The sequence below is a fragment of the Leptinotarsa decemlineata genome, unplaced genomic scaffold (assembly GCF_025532065.1).
Source record: "Leptinotarsa decemlineata unplaced genomic scaffold, Ldec_3_MD MMD2_P_RNA_scaffold_12, whole genome shotgun sequence".
NCBI classification, from domain to species: domain Eukaryota; kingdom Metazoa; phylum Arthropoda; class Insecta; order Coleoptera; family Chrysomelidae; genus Leptinotarsa; species Leptinotarsa decemlineata.
In genome coordinates, this window is record NW_027412526.1 from 14,333,597 (window position 1) to 14,351,115 (window position 17,519).

General features: G+C 33.6%; 1 protein-coding gene across 3 annotated transcripts in view; it reads left to right on the plus strand.

Annotated features, from left to right (window-relative positions):
* Skeletor (DM13 and DOMON_DOH domain-containing protein skeletor) overlaps window positions 1-17,519 on the plus strand; it is a 175,761-nt gene that overhangs the window by 116,056 nt on the left and 42,186 nt on the right. The window contains exon 6 of one of the 3 annotated variants that reach the window (XM_074174550.1): window positions 8,989-15,922. The exons of the other annotated variants lie outside the window; for them this stretch is intronic. Coding sequence (XP_074030651.1) covers window positions 8,989-9,648 — 660 coding nt within the window. The 3' untranslated portion in view covers window positions 9,649-15,922. Of the gene's footprint in view, window positions 1-8,988; window positions 15,923-17,519 lie in introns of those variants that run through there. 3 annotated transcript variants of the gene reach the window in all.

Below are 17,519 nucleotides of genomic sequence, written 5' to 3' on the forward strand. Positions count from 1 at the left end.
GATAATTAATAGAAGATATAAAGTTCGAAATCCTTTTTGTAAAATTTAATATTAACATATATATATATATATATATATATATATATATATATATATATATATATATATATATATATATATATATATATATATATATATATATATATATATATATATATATATATATATATATATATTAGAATGAAATAACGGGGTCTCTCAGTCAAAAAATCAAAAACTCTGCTTTACTTTGCCAAGCTTTCGCTTCTAGTGTGAAGCTTCTTCATGGCAGTAAAAAGGAGTAAAAAACAATTAATTGAACATATAAATCGACAAAAAAGTCAAACAATAATGGAGTTATTATATTATATTATGGAGTTATATAATATATATATATATATATATATATATATATATATATATATATATATATATATATATTATTTATTAGAAGAGGTATTACCAATAGTGTCTCTCATATAACTTCTTGTGATTTTCTTGGGATTTTTTCCAGTCGGACTCAGATAATCTTTTCTTTTTTATTTGATTTACTTGGAATAGAAGATTATGTTTCATGCCCGAAGGCAGGGTCAATGTTTGCTAAGTCCTGATATGTGTAGCTGACACTATCTATGATGACTTTATTTTTCAGAAGGGTTGATTTTTATTTCTGGCTTCTCTAGAGTATCTTAGGAGCAATTTTTTCTCTCCTCTCTCTTGGACAGTCAGGTCGTGTGATACAGATATATACTCCCTATCAGATTTTTGCACTGCTTAAGGATGATTTGTTTCATTAGGTTTGTTGTGATTTTCAATAGGATTGGTCTATGATTAACATTATTTTCTTTCCAATTATATAGATGTCGTTGAATTCGTAGTCACCAGTGTTAAATTCAGTTTTTTCAGGAGTTATTTTTTGATGACATTCACAATATTCTCTTCTGGTTCTTCTCTTATCCCATAAACAATCAAATTGTTATCTTTCAGTTTCCTTTCAATCGTTTCTCTCTCAAATTTGAGCTTTTTATTTTCCAATTCTAGACTCGCAATTTTCTCTTGAGTATTTTATGATTTGCTTTCATGGAATCTAGGTCAGTTCTGATACTTTTGATTACGTTTTTTATATCATTATTCTGTTCGTATATGGCTTTAAGAATATCTTTGATTAATTTATCCATTACCTGTATTATTAAAGATGTAAAGGATTTAATGATGAAATGTCTATACCCCCAGAATATATTCGCAGCCTGGCAGCTCTGCAAAGCAATACAACCTAAACGCTAGACGATTCCAAAGTACAAAGTCCAGAATCGGGCTAGTTCATTAAGTTAGTTAGCTGTCTACAGTCTCGGAACCATTAGAAAAACTGGATTGTACTCTACATGTATTATGTATAGATATATAGTGAATCGATTGTAGTACTTTTGATTATTTTGAAATCACTGTTTATAATAGAAAATGAACATTTGGCAGCTTAACAGATTAGGCGAGGTTTGTTGCCAACATTGCAACATTGCTACTTGCTTACTTGCTTGTCTGGAGTAATGTGGTGGTGCTCCGTCTTGTTTTATTTATTTATTTATAAACGGATTTCTCCTTTTTTTACTTATGAAAATACAGATACATACTTGAACTAAATGTGTACTAAAAATTAACAATTTAGCAGTACGACAGTAATAGACGGACACCTGTACTACTATTCTTTTTAAGTTGGTTTTGAATGTATTTAATGTTTGTCGATTAAAATGTAAACCTCTATTGCAATATTCATTACCTAATCTTACAAAACGTGACAAAGCACTATGATAACCTTAATTTGTGCGATGGTAGGGAACTTGGAGTAATTCAGAGTTACGAGTAGGTCTGTTTGGAACTTTAAAATGAAACGAGTAGAGCAATGAAGGACAATCAATGTTCCCTGTTAGTATCTTATGCAGAGTTATCCAGTCAGTACTTGTTCTACTACCTTCCAAGCTGGTAATATTCATATTTTGCATAACTTGCAAGTAATCGTAATCACCATATTGTAGATTCATTTTAAAAGCTATACACCTTAAACATTTTTTATGTACTCTTTCTATTCGATCGATGTGAGATTGATAATATGGTGGCCACACTGGTGAGACGTATTGAGTAACCGAATAAACCAATGTTAGATATAACTTTCTGAAAGCCAATACTAATAGTTTTTTAGCATTTCTAGAAATGAAACCCAATAATTGAAAAGACTGCGGAGTCAATATGATGTGCAAAATTCAATTGATGATTAAATATGACTCCTAAATCGCGAATTTCAAAAACCCGTTTGAGACTGTTTTCAATTTGATAATCAAATTGAATAGGATTATTGGACCTAGAAAATGAAATACAATAGCACTTATCAACATTCAGAGACATTCCATTATTTTGTTACCAGTTGATCATTTCGTTCAGATCAGATTGAAGACATTTACAGTCTAGGTTGGTTTTGATTGGCATATAAATTATGAGGTCATCAGCGAAGAGAAGATATTCACAGTGGCGAAAGTTTAGAGCTATATCATTAATAAAAATATTAAAGAAAAGTGGACCCAGATGTGACCCCTTCGGGACGCCTGATGTGATCTGAATATCACTGGAAATGTGGTTTTGAATTTTTACCAGCTGTTTCTTATCAGATAAATAACTGTTTAACCAACATGTTAACCAAGTTGGAAAACCTGTTACTTGAAGTTTACTAATCAATAAACTGTGGTTGACTTTATCAAAGGCCTTACTGAAATCAGTGTAAATTGTATCAATTTGAAGGCCTTTTTCTAGGGCCTTGGTGATGTCTTGTTGATATACCAATAAATTTGATGTTGTTGATCTACCTGCAGCAAATCCATGTTGATTTTCATTTCGCATATTTTTGCAATGCCACGAAAGATAGTGCACAAGTAAAGATTTGGAAAGTTTTGAAATAGGTGAAAGTTTGCTGATTGGACGATAGTTTTTTATGTCTTCCTTTTTGCCACTTTTGAAATTGGCAGGGAAATATTCCAAGCTTCAATGATAAGTTGAATATTATGCACAATGGCTTAGTTAGCGAGTAGACACATCTTTTAAGAAAATAGGCAGGGATCCCGTCCGGTCCACAACTCAAATTTCCTTTTAATGAGTTCAACCCTTCGAATACTCCCACATTACTAAATGTTATAAACGGAATGTCAACCGCTGCCGCAACTGCTTCGTTTATGACATTATTTAAATCCAATTCTTTTCTAGTATAGACTCTTGAAAAATTTTCAGCAAAAAAATCCATGATTTTTTCTTATTGAGTTTATATAATTCCAAAAATATTTTGAGTTGCTTATTATTTGGTCATCAATATTAGCTATATAAGTATCATAGCAAAATTTCATAAGGTCCTTGCATTCAGACCTTAGATTGGAAAATATTAGGTAATCCTGGTCTGTACGAGTTGCTTTATAATTTGCGTAAGCTATCTTTTTCTCTGAGTAACTTCAGCTCTTTGTTATACCATTTGGGATATGTTGTTGGTTCACTTTTCTTCCTAGGAATGAAGTTTGCAAAAGAGTTCCTAGTAATTTGGTAAAATATCTCACTCATAGTATGAATATCTAAGTTATTGAATAAAAGTTCCCAGTTTATTGGTGCAAAATAATTATTCAAGCCTATATAGTCTGCATTCTTAAAATCATAGTAAAACTCTTCAAATAGAAGGAGTTCAAATTTAACTGATAGTTCTAGTTTGGCAGTAATGGCTTTATGATGAAAATTATTAGGTAATAGTAGGTCAGTGGCTTCTTGAACATGAACATAAATATTTTTTGAAAAAATTAGATATGACTATTATGACTATTAGGAATGAAATTGGGTAGTTTAAAATTGAGAAAAGAAAAATGATCACATAGAACATGAGCTGGATATCCTTGAGGGCAACGAACGCTAAGTCCATGTTCTTCCGAAGATTCCCACGTAGCCAATGGTAAGTTATAATCATCAAAGGGATAACATTGAGATGCACTGACTTTCTCAGATATTTGTTCGACAGTAATACAATGCTCTATATAGATATCGGAGTTTGAACGAGGAGGTATGTAGGTAGCTCCAAAAATCACATTTGCGCTTTTGTTTTTTAGAAGAATGAATAAATGTTCAACATTTGTACTAATTCCATCCAGTGAGTACTTTTACGTTTAGTTCTTTTTTGAAGCACATCATCACACCGCCACCTCGAGACTTGTTACTTGTGTTCTCATTTCGATCAGTTCTAAAAATATTATAGTTGTTTAAACCAATTTCTGAATCATAGTAGGAGCTAGTTAACCATGTTTCAGTTAGAATAATAACATCATAATTACAGCACAGGACAGAGTATTTAAATTCATCGAGTCTAGTTTTTACACCACTAACATTTTGATAATATATTTCCAACGTGTGGTAAGAGTTATATCTTAGTTTTTTAATTCTTCAATTATCGGAATGCCTTTCCTATATTTAATAGCGAGATTTTGCTCACCTCGATCCCGGCGTTGCTTTAACTCATCCTGTACTTTTTTCATTTGTTCTTGCTGTATTTTTGTTCTGTCTGAAGCGATTCTGAATTTTGTATCAAGCAATCTATTTTTGAGTTTCAGAGCATGACCAACTGCATTTGAGTTTGATAACATCATCTTGATAGGCCTGGGTTTATTACCTTGTCGACCTATGTGGACCACTTTAGTTAGATCGTTGCTTTCAACCCCAATAGATTCAAGTACTTGAATAGCAATTTTTTTGTCATCAGCTATTTTGGCCTCTAAACCTTCTGCCTTCGATTCTTCAACATTGAACAGCATCAGATTATTCGAACGAATTGTGTATTGTTGGTATACAATATCCAAATCGAATTCATTAGGATTCGCTTCGACGATTTCAGTGATCAGAGGGTCAATAGTAGTTTCCAGCATATTCAAATACAGTTACCCTGTTAAATTTTGATCAATAAATAGAGGTCCTACAATGTGGTTTCCCAATATTCCTGCCCAAACTTGATTTTTTTCTGGATATTGGGTATGTGTTTCCCGGAAAACGTGAGGGTTGGTGTCACTCCAATAACGGCAATTTTGTCTGTGAACATTGCCGTTAAAAAAATTGACAATCGTCACTTAAACAAATATTGTGGAGATATGTAAGATGCCTTGTAATGGTTTCCGTCAGAATTCTGTTATTCGACCAGGGTCATCTTCAGTTAATTGTCGTCTCACAGTAGAAGGAGACACCTCACAAACATTCGTGACGGAATAAGTAGACTGTTCGGGATTTACTACCATCCCACCAATTATTTGCGCTTGCTGTTCTTCCAGAATGGACGGATGACCTGGGGACTTTTTGTTATGTACACTACCGGTTGTTCTGAATTTGGATACAAGTTCCCTCAAATATTTTCTACAGATCGGAAAACGTTCATTGAAACTTCTTTCGGTCTCGTAAAAGTTACGCATCGCACCGTAAATAAAAATCACTTCAATTTTTCTTTCAATGGACGAGAATTGACCATTTCAGAGATTGTTGACTTGGTACCTTTCTACTAGTAAAACCGAAAACTAAATAAGAATATTCTAACTGAACAATGATGTTCATTGTCATATTGACATTTTTTGCCGTTTTTATGAACAAAAAATAACTTAACAAAACTAATCGGGTTGTTGAATTTGCCATATGGCAGATTGAAAGGAGTATTTCAATAAATATCGATATTAATGTGTTTATCTTCAGGAAATTATTAAATGTTTCGCCATTTCGTAGCAGGTGTAGATATTGACTTTATATTCTAGTCGCCATATTGTCAATTTCACTTCGAAATAAAGTATGTATGTATTCATTTCATTATCATGGAGTTTGGCTTCTTGTTTTTTCAATTTAATTCCATATAAATAAACTGGGTTGAAATAAAATAAAATTTTAACATTTTCCTTCATTACATGATTTTCAGTTCGATTGTTATTGGGGGTGGTGGTGTGGAGGATGATAGATGGAGCTAAAGAAATTTTACTTCTTTACACACTCGCTATTTTGTATGGAGATGGAGAAGTAGGGAGCAAAAACCTTTCTTTCCCAATTTTAAGTATATAAAATTGTTATCAAAACGCCACCACGCGTATGTTTTCACTAAGTATAAAAAAGTGATATTTTCTCAACGCGCTTCCTCAAGGTCAAATATTGTCCGAAATTCAAAGTCAATATATGCATTTTACAGGAAACTGTATCTAATTCAATTTGAGAATTAATGCGACCTCTGGCGAAGGCACAAAGTTGAACTTTGGATTGAGCATCTCGAAAAACATATGAATTGAATATTTTTCCCAACGCCAAACCCTTGGATGATTGCACTAACCTGCAAAATTTGAAGAGAATGGAAAGGGCGATATTTTTTCAGATGGTTCTAAAACTTCTTGGAACTAGTTGGGTGCTTAATTAGGAAGATAAAATTGATACTGTATAATGAATAATATTCAGCATTCACAAACAATAATTATGTATTCCATATTCATTTCTTGAGAAATTGAAATTTATTTTTGTAAAAGTCAAAGAAGAAGTCGAACAATTTTTATTCTCCGTCTCAAAGGTTGGCACCTATTCCCCTTACTATTTCCACTGACATGAGTTTCATACAGTTTTTCTGAAACAAATAATATATTAGGAAGCTTTGAGGAAACACAGTGAGGCTTCACTTCACCCCTTTTTATTCAAGATTATTCTACCAGTCATAGGAGATTGAACAGTGAGGACTGAAAATATCATTTTCTGAAAAAGAAAATCAAGGGTGGAAAATTTGGAAGTCGCCTCGCTTCTCGAGACTTCTTAACAATATCACTAACCTCTCTTACAAGTGTAAAGGAGTTCAATGCAATCAATAGATCAAAAATATTCAATGCAAGTGTGTGTATAAAATAGCTAAACTTTCATGAAAACATAAAAAAATGAAATAAGTTATTAACCAGTGGCCACACCGACGGGAGTAGCCAATGGGTGCTAGAATCCTGTGCCCTGAGAAGACACAATGAGCCAAAAATGGCAGCCTTTTGCATTTGCTAGGCCAATATTTCTGACTATTGCGGCAAGCTGATATGATCTTAAGACCCTAGAGTAGAGAGGGCAAGTGGGGATCATTCCACTTAGGACTCCAAAAATCAGATAGACCATTTCACCAAAGTTTCAAGAGCAGATCTTCATTTATTTTAAGTTTTTCCTCCACTTGAGAAGAAGAGGTAACAGAGGAGTTAATGAGGCACTTAGCAGGGCCAATATATAATGGACGGGATGGTTTCATGCGCCTCATAGCACCTTTACATACTCAAGGCGACGATTGTTTAAAAATCTGTCTGTTTAAAATCTGTTTTTCCGTTAATCAGCTGTCGCCCGCATACGAACAACAACTCTCAGAAGTTGAGAAACTTGTGCGAGCTAAGGACTAACAAGGTCTCACCTTTCAACGTGTGATTCCTAACCAAACCTAAACCAAGCAATTGAAGATATCATTCTGACAAATCCAACTCGACCTGAAAAAAAAACCAAGTATTTTGGTGAGCCAGGGTCTTCAATGTTCTTGAAGTAAACTCTATGCATCGACTGATCCCTGAATGCCGCATAGATGAAATGATATCTGCGGTTATAATGTGGCCGTTTGCTTAATGAGTTTCAACTTGATGACAGAATTGTGGTATCACCGTTCAGTATCCAAAACCAAGCGACAACACATTTTTTTGGAAGGAAATGCTACAATTACTAATCTCTCAAAATCGCAGACTAGCAGAGAAGGGAACCAATATTCTGATGAGTTCACATGCTCCATGCGATACTTCAAACTCAAGAATTTGTGACATCGTTCACTTCTTGTTGATACAGCTTCCCTAGATTCTACTTAACTACTCCAAAAAAGATAAGATCAAAATGCAAGAATATTTCGTTTAAAGTAGCAAATATATTCTCTCTTGATAATTCTTCTGTTCAAATTCTCGGATATATTTACTAAGGTTACCTTTCGAGCGAGGTGTACCTGGAAGGCATCTCGATGTTGCAGGATGATTTTATTCTCGAGCTTCATTTTCTGTTTATACTCCCTATATTGTCTCGCTTACAGATAGCTAACGTATTCTTTTCCATAATTCTCAAGCACTGTTCCTGAAGTTCCTAAAGTTCCTTTCACCCGTGAGTTATCAAGGTTCAGATCATTTCTATAAAATAAATAGGCATTATGTCTGGGTCTCAGGAAGTGTCACAATTATATCTCCAACTTTCACAGAATCCAAATAGTGAAACATCTTGGTGATGCAGTTAGATTATAAACAAATAACAGATATGGATTTCGATGTGAAATTCTGATAATGATTTTTTCAAGTTATAAACTCGCTAAATGAATTCATATAATTACTATTCATTTCATATAATTACCATCGTAGTGAAATTTCATTATTTTATCTGTACAAATTACCTATCAATTCGGATTCATTCACTGCATTTTTATAAATCTAAAATGAACATTATTAAAGTCCGCTCACATTAAAATTAAATCTGAACAAGAGTTGCAGTTGAAAATATCCGTTTCCAAACCACAATTTCTGATAATTGAAAAATGATCAACTGATTTCGAAAATGTTACTTTTGAATTATTGGTATATGGAAAAAAATATGCATGTAGTGATGGAAGCGACTGTATTATTCCTGTTGAAATTTGAAGCACTTATAACTCAATACTAAACAATAAATAATCTAAATGATTCCATAGTATCATTAATTGTAATCGTGCTCCGGTATTATACAGAAGACTGAATACATCAACCCAAATATGGCTGTACCGTCAATTACTGTACGTTACATCACTATAATCATCCCAGCAATTACTTCACGAGTCTGCAAATAATTGTGAATCACGTATATATTATATAATAACAGCAAACACTCTTAACGCCTCGCTTATGCAATACCAGACCTAGTGCTTAGCAAGTGTCCCCCCTTATTCTAATGTTGTTTCTGTTGTTACAGAAGCTACAACAAGTTGAAATTTCCAGTACGTCCCACCCGAGACAACTAGTGGGGGGACACTTGCAGCCCACGACGTTTCGTCCGCCATCCTTGTTTTCCCTATTCGGAAGAAGGAGTGACGATGGTCAAAATACCGTTGACATTATTCCTCAACAAATTGTTTACCACCAAAGCCCCCAGGCCCGTAGTATTCAAGTTTATCCAACACAGCAAATAGTGTCGCAGCAGCAACCTCTCACAATTCAGCAGTATCATCAGACACCCGTTCATCAGTTTGCTCTACCAGCACAACCACCGAATCAGCAAATCGTTTACCACCAATCACAAGTGAACCAAAATCAGCTGATTCAGCAGGCAGCTTCACAGGTGCCTCAACAGGCTAGACATAATCAACTGATTGGGTATTCCGCTCCTCAAGCATCTCAAACTCAACTCCAAGTAAACCCTTATATCCTCCAAGCACAACCAACACAAATAATCCAGCAGCAGCCGTCAAATAATGGGTACATTCCTTTAAATCTCAGTCAAAAGCAGTACCGCGATCAGTTACTTTACAACAATTACTTGTATTCGAAGAAACTTCAACAGGACCAGCTCAGCAGGCAACAGAACAGGTTCGATTTGTCTAAGAATCAAAACTCCTACGCTGTATTCGGTTAGGCCTTTCTGATTTTCGAACGCTATTCGGGAGCTTTACTACTATATTCTAGTTATTTATTGAGTATTTATGTGACAAATAGTGATGGGCAGTATTATGAAAAGCTTGTGAATTAATTATTTTCCAGAGAGGAAATTCAGTGTTGTACCTACTTGCCAGTTCACCTTTCCAAGAATGTGGCCTGAGTTGTTTGAGTAACTCGAATAGTATAACAACTTTTTTATATTGTTAACGTACTGTTTATTAAAGAAAACCATTATGTAATCCAAAATAGACTTTTTTGCTCTTTCTTCTTTTCCTCTTTCTTTCAATGGCTTCTTTCTCTCTTCTTTTCTCCCTTATTCTTCATCTACTTTTGTCTTTCCATCTTTTTTTTTCTATCGCTCTCCCTACCTTCATACTTTTTTGATTTCATTCTCCTCTGCTCCCATTTTTCAAGTTTTAAGTTACTCTGTTGAGTTGATATCCGTTTACTTCATTTTTCTGTCTGTAAGAATGTACTTGTAGAGTAACAATTCTGGTAGTGTTCACTAAATTTTTTTTTTCAAGATATCTGGATTTCTTTCAGAGCTATATAACTTTCAGTCGCTCCTCCTTACTCCTGAATACTAACAAATTAATTACAATATTTCTTCTCTATCAACTACTGCTCTTGTACATGTTGAAGAACTACTATTTCTTATTCTTTCTTTTTGTTTTCCTGTTTCACTAGTCCCTATTTCTGTTCTTTGTCTAGACATTTCCAGATATCTATTTAGAAACAACAACTGTCACTACAAAATTCATCAGCTTTTGAATCCTAGTTTTGTTCTGAGTAATTCTTTTCTCTAGTGCGCTTATGATGATTTTTGCATAACGTTCTCACACCAATATTTTGATTTTTGTGATGAGAATAAGAATTTAGGAATATGCCAAGAAGGTACTGTCACAAATTTCCTCTAATACTAGCTAATATTTATAGTCCCCATAGGAAGGAAACTGTGAAAAACTTTGAAAAATATTTTTGAAGACTCTCATAAGGAATCTCAATATGTTATCAGGATCCTCAGAATTGAATTTCAAGGCAAATTATCAAACTCCCAGAACCTTCACAATATGGTTCATCATTGAACTTGATAGTATCCATTTGGCATTGCAGGAAAAGCGAAAGTCGACTTCGAAGCTTGGCTTTGCAACAATATTCTTTGATATTCGTGATTTGGGTTTTCTGGCTATTCTTCAAATGGCATCCATTGAATCTAGAATATGATATACAGGGTGTCATTTTATGAAAATAAGTTCATATGAACGAATGTTCTAACTTGCTTCGTTTCCGAATGTTTTACTAACAATATTGTTTTCAATCGATAATCCACAATTATTTTCGCTGAATTTGATTACACCACATGTATTTTTTATGAGTAACAAGCGGCTCCTTTACATGAAATTATATTTGGAATTTTAATTCCAGTGACTTCGCAGAGGGTTACTTCATTGCTATTTATGGTAGAAATCATTTTACGCACTGTTTCTGCTAAGTTTAATATCATTTGAAATAGCTACACTTCATCGTATCAGAGTCAGTGGCGTAGAAATGGGGATCTCGCATCATTCAAATTCAAAAATATGTTTTGATATTCGCCGCCATTTGAACAAACTTAGAAATATGCCTAATTCTGATTTTTTAGTCATTTTTATCTACATCTGTCGCAAAAACAAGCGATTTGAAATATCTCTAAAATAATTAATTCAAAGCGTTCAAGTCTGACGATCTAAATGGTCATGATTGATGTCCCCTACGACATATCCACTAGCGAGCAGAAGTATCAGTTAATATTCACGAGCGGTGACACTGAAATAAGCAGATGCCTCGTCTTGCATAAACCACATCTTTCGTCTCACTATCCTCTATTAATTCTGGTACATCCTCTATCTATTCTGGCAATGTATCTTCTAGAAATTGTCTATACATCACAATATTGAGTTGAGGAGGAAAAAAATGCGGTCTTTCAAGATGAACACCAAAAATTCCCGCCCAGACGTTCACTGAAAATTCTTGCTGAAATCCACTTTCTACAGTAGCATGAGGATTGTCTTAGGCCCAAGAATGATTGTTATGTTAATGATGACATGCCTTGATAAACTTGCCTCATCTGTGAATTAAACTTCACGAGTAAAATTGGGATTTTGTACAATTCTTTCAAGGAACCACTGACAAAAATCCTAATGTCTGGGAGAATCTTGCGGTACCAGTTCCTGTGCCCGTTGCTTGTGGTATGAATACAAATTTGTATGCAACACTTTCCAAACACTTCGAGAACTGATATTGCAATGTGCAGCTAATTTTTGGGTACTTGTTGAAGAATTACCATCAAGTTCTTGAAGAATTGCTTCCTGTTTCGGTCTACCAGGACGCTCAGCCTGTTTTGTTAAAGATTCAGTTTCGTGCAGTCTAACGTGTAATCTGGTGAAAGTTCTTTATCCTGGAATATCTCTGTTAGGACATATTTCCTGATAGGTATTATAAAATTGATATTATATACTAATACAACCGTATTTGTACGCTGAAACAATTTGATTATACTAGTTGTCACCTACTGTCAAAAAATTTCACTCTATTAGTGATTCACGATATTAGTGATATTAGTGTCACTTCTGTGGTTAACAATCAGCATCTTCCTATTGTTGGTATTATTTTTAAATTACTCGAAAAAAGAGAGAGAAGACCCTATTAACATCTTGAAAATATCTAGAATGTTGTGCAAGCAGTGGTTAAATCGTTTTTCACTTTACATTTCGGTAATAAAGTTATAAGTTATTTCAAAGTAAATATTTTGTATCCATTATTTCAATACATATATTCAATCTTTATTTCGATTCAATAATGTTTAAAAATAAAAATCATAAAAAAATTTTTGAAGGAAAGCTTCCACACAAATGCACTAAAAATGAAAAACTAATTTCTTTCATTGTTTGACCTGGGGTATTCTGTGAGTAAGTGGCTTGCCGCGGATACAAAATAGGTTCTCTTGCACGGGAAGATTGTTAGTGTGTTCAATATGTATTTGCAGTTTATTGCTTCTGTATTGAAGTTTGTCTTCAGACACGTTTTTTATATCAATAACTCAATCTGATGAAAATGTAAATTTGTAGAGAAACAGTGCTGTATAATAAATTTTACCATAAATATCAATCAGGTAACCTCTGTGACGCCACTGGAATCATTACCCGTAATGTAATTCAATGAAGACGAAGCCCTTATTACTGCTAACAAACACACGTAGTTTCATCAAAATCGGCGAAAATACTTTTGGGTTATTAATGAAAGAACAATATTTTTAGTAAAACATTTACACCCTGTTACTCAGAAACGAAGCAAGTTAGAACACACATTCATATGAATTTTTTTCTCCTAAAATATGAAAAGTAATCACCACCTGTATGAATTTGGTTGTTTCCTAAGGAACACCACTGTCGATTTGTTTTCATCAGAATTAAAGTGGTTAATGGGATTTTCAGTTTGATTGAGGTCTTTTCCTCAAAAATTATTATAATCAATTCAACGAAGCATCTAAAAATATTTTATCAATAATCGCTAAAATATCAAGAAATTCAAACAACGCATTCGCTCCTTCCTACATGCCTCATCAACTTAAATAACATGAAAAAGCATAGACCTGATTTAAGTTGGAATGAAATTATTAAATTGATGTGCTGGTGCAACTAAAAACTGGAGAAATTGTTTGCTGGAAAATCTAGAATAATAGATGTGGTATGTGAGATAATGAACAAGAGCACCAGCATCATAACCAACAATTGTAATACATACCTTGTAATATATAACTCCTGCATCCATTATGTGGGATTATTTGATAATCGTTCATTCAGTGTTTGAAATTAAACAGTTTATCCTGAAAATCTATTATGGCTATAGTTATTCCTGTGGGGACTTTCTATGTGTTTCTTTGAAATCTTATCATTCAGACAGTATCAAGTATTCAGAAAACAGTATCATCGTTTTTTGTTTTTTTCTCTCATATTTAATGGTCATACATGATGGTCATACATTCTAACTTCTCATGAGGAATACAAAGCCGTTATCAGAAAATGCGCCTTCCGGCAACTCAAAGACTCGTTGATTTTTTATTGAATGAGGTGCAATGTTTTTGGTTTTCATGCGATGGCAATGGTGAAAATTGCTTTGAAATTCTCCTTATTAAATTCCATCAGTAAGAAATTGATCAATCAGATGACTGAAAATTCTGTCCGAAATGATCTTGCACATTCAGTCGCATTTTCAGAGTAATTCGAGGTCTTCTTTAACAATTCTTTCTTTTTATAAATTGTCTGATTATGTTTTGAGGAATTCAAAGATCAGAAAGCAACAAATCTGGCGACCGTGGAGACCAATCCGTGTTTCCTCTCTTGCCCACCCAGTGCCGAAGAAATTATTAGTCTGGATACTGATGAATACGAGAATGATGCGAAAAAGCATTGCTCTGTCAATACATCAATCATTGATCTTCGTCATAATGATAATTCAGACCAAGATTGGGTATTCGGTACTCGTTGGAAATGATAAAAAGCAATGAATAACCTTCATCAGATTTGTCGCCCCCTTGATTTTTTTTTTGGTAGGGATATCAAAAAATAAATGAAATTCATAAAATACAACCAGTGGCTATGAAAAATTACTGCCACATCGAATGACATTGGAATTATCGAGTCGCGTCGAACTGTGCGAGAACGTTTCAGAGTTTTTAATTAGTAGATATTCAATTACCTAAGTGAACATAAAAAATGGTGCTCGAGATCGCGCTAGTTTTCGAAGAATTTTCATTAAATGGAACTCCAGTCATTCGAAATTAAAAAAATCCACTATTTCAAGAGCTCACTTCTGATAGTAAGAACTTGTAAATTGCTTGATCGCATGTTGCTACATATGTGGTTACAAAAATCGAGTCATAACGAATGTCGCCCAATGAGAATGACTGCCTTCTTGTTTGGATAGAATGTTTCTTTCAACAGTGGATAGGTACTGAGTTTTAGAATTAGGTTTCAGCGATTCATTGCAAATTTATGGAGAAAATAGTGTTTTTTAAGTTCTATTTACACTAGTTGGATCAATTTTTGACTATTTTTGTCTGACAACAGCATCATCTTCTGTGGAAGTTAGACCTAATGCAGAAAACGAGATTGTTGAAATGGGTGTCATTAAAAAGGATAGAAAACACAATTCATCCATGAGACTGTAGTGTTTTCCGGAGACATGGAAGAAATGGACCATTTAGATGCTCCCAAGTAGCAAAAAATGGTCATTAGTTTCGTTTCTATGTAGGTTTTATTAATAACTACCCGAGCCACCCAGGGAGCATCAATGCTATTCAATGCAATGATCTTCCGTAATATTGCCAACAAATATTGAAAGAAAACTTCAATGGAGTGATAAAATAATTCCAAAAATGGGTTATTTTCGTGAAATGTTGCAGTCTTTTTCTTCACAACAGTTGTTTATTCTCTGAAAAAATTATGAATGAATGACTATAAGTATGAAACACATAATAGTAAAAAGAAGGTGACATTCCAATAGTTTTCATTACCAGAAGTGAGTTTCGGAAATAGTCAATTTTCTGCAGCTTCAATTTTTGAGTAGCCTCATCTACGAAAGTAGACAGCAAATAAAAATACGTTCGTCTAATCGAGCATTTTCCAAAAACTAGTACAAGCCCGAATAAAGTATATTTCAGCTCAATGTGTCAATAGGGCATTTTAAAAATGCTATCGAAGTTTTAAGGGATGATACTTGTCCTCGTTTGGAGGTGAAAATGGTATCTGAAAAAGTACCTCATTTTAATCAAAAGTACTAGGATTTTTCTAAGTTTGTCCACCCTGTATTTCATATAGAATGCTGAGATTTCATACAAACACCTATTATTATTATTAATGTAAAGCCACAGAGAGCTAAGGTACACGACAAGATATCACCCGATTTTTCAAAAGACTTTTGTTGCTATTGTGAAACATAATTGAACCTAAACCCCAATCATCAATACCAAAAACACATCTTGCGTGTACCAATCATAATCAACAATTTAATTCAGTAAATTTCATTCAATTTCTCTTCAAATCATTACATTTCGTCCAAATCATCTCGAAACACTCATTATTATTATTGAGAAACATTTCATTTAGGTTTCTCTTTTGCATATGGCCAGTTTTCAGCGAAAGTATTTTATTGATATCTGTATACACTTATATATTTTTATATTTTTCTAATAAAGCTTATACAAACTTGGATTTTTTCTTTCTTCTTTCTCATCGCAAAACGACCTTCTTCAATTTCCAGAAGTAAATATTTACTTTGAAACTGTTTCGTTGCGAGTCAGATTGTTGAAGAGTAATTTATACTCCGCTAACAGAAGGGAATAATTGAGAAATATTTGAGACAAAGATTTGAAACGAGAAATGTGCTAAAAGCTGGAATATTATCAATAGTGCTTCCTTCCAAAAATGTTCTTCTAGCGAGAATTGGGCGTAAAAATGCCCATTTGAAGGTCTTAAAAAATATTTATAATTGTTTCAAAAACGAATTGAGAGTCTGTCTCAGATGGTTATAATTACAGAGCTCATTGAAATTATACTGCTTTTTTTTAACAATGAATATGACTTCAATGAGATATACATTTCATTTCTCTACGAGTTTAACCTCTTTATTAAAAAAAATGATTATGAAGGGAAAGGAACTGGATTTTTAGTATTTTATTCACCACATAATTGAAGCGCACCTGTGCACAGGAGCATATCTGTTCATTTCAATATTCTATTCGTAATCAATAAAAAAGGTGTGTATCATTTCTTCGAATTCTTCTTTACGTCGAATTCCTACTACAATGAAATCTCACTCCGTAGAAAGCCATCCCTATCCCTGACATCTTTAAAATATGAAAGTTGTCGAAACTGAAATTAATTCAACATAGCTAGATTTCTTCGTAACGATGATTCGACATAGTGGGACTTCCTGATCCTAGACAAGTTATTCTTTTTGCGTCGAATTCTCACTACCTCGAATTCCTATTAACTTCGAAAACCTACTACGTCGAATTCTCATTACGTCAAATTCATGCCATGTGCCATACCATTTCAGTTTCTACAACTTTCGTATTTTGGTGACATTCGTGTAAAAGATAGGTTTTGACGTAAAAATTCGATGTAGTGAGACGTTCCTGATGAAATTAATATTTTTTTCATTATCAAAGCTTTCATTGAACTCTATCAGTTATGTTAATGTGGAAAAATGTTGAAACTGAATTTTGAACTAGTTAACCTCAACCGATTGAGCTGAAATTTCACACACACGTTTGGTTTTCGTGACGTCTAGTATGGCGAACGTCTCCTCTTTTAGGAACTAGATAGTTAAAAACTGGAAAATTATTTCTAAAATAATAAATACTTAATTCTAGTAAAAAAATTGAACCTACCTACTACCTGTCCGTCTGTCTGTTTATATATCTGAATCCAAATAACTCAAAAACATATTTTCATACAGTAATATTTCGGAAAGTTCTATAATGTTGTGGAATGCTCTCGATACTCTATAACGGTCTGGACTGTTCTAGAAAATTCAAAAGGCGAAAACTCTATCCCTAACTCTTTCATGGATGGGGATAGAGGGCAACTACAACATATGACTTCCCTGATCGTTCCAGAATGATGTGAGATATTCTGGGATGTTTCCTTACGTTTCAGATTTTTCTTCAAAAATCCATCACATTTCATAATATCCAAGAAGTTCTGAAATATTGTGAAATGATGTGGAATACTCTTAAATACTCTGGAATGTCTTGAATTGTTTTGTAACTTTCCAGAGAGCGAAACTTCCAGTTCTTCTTCAAAA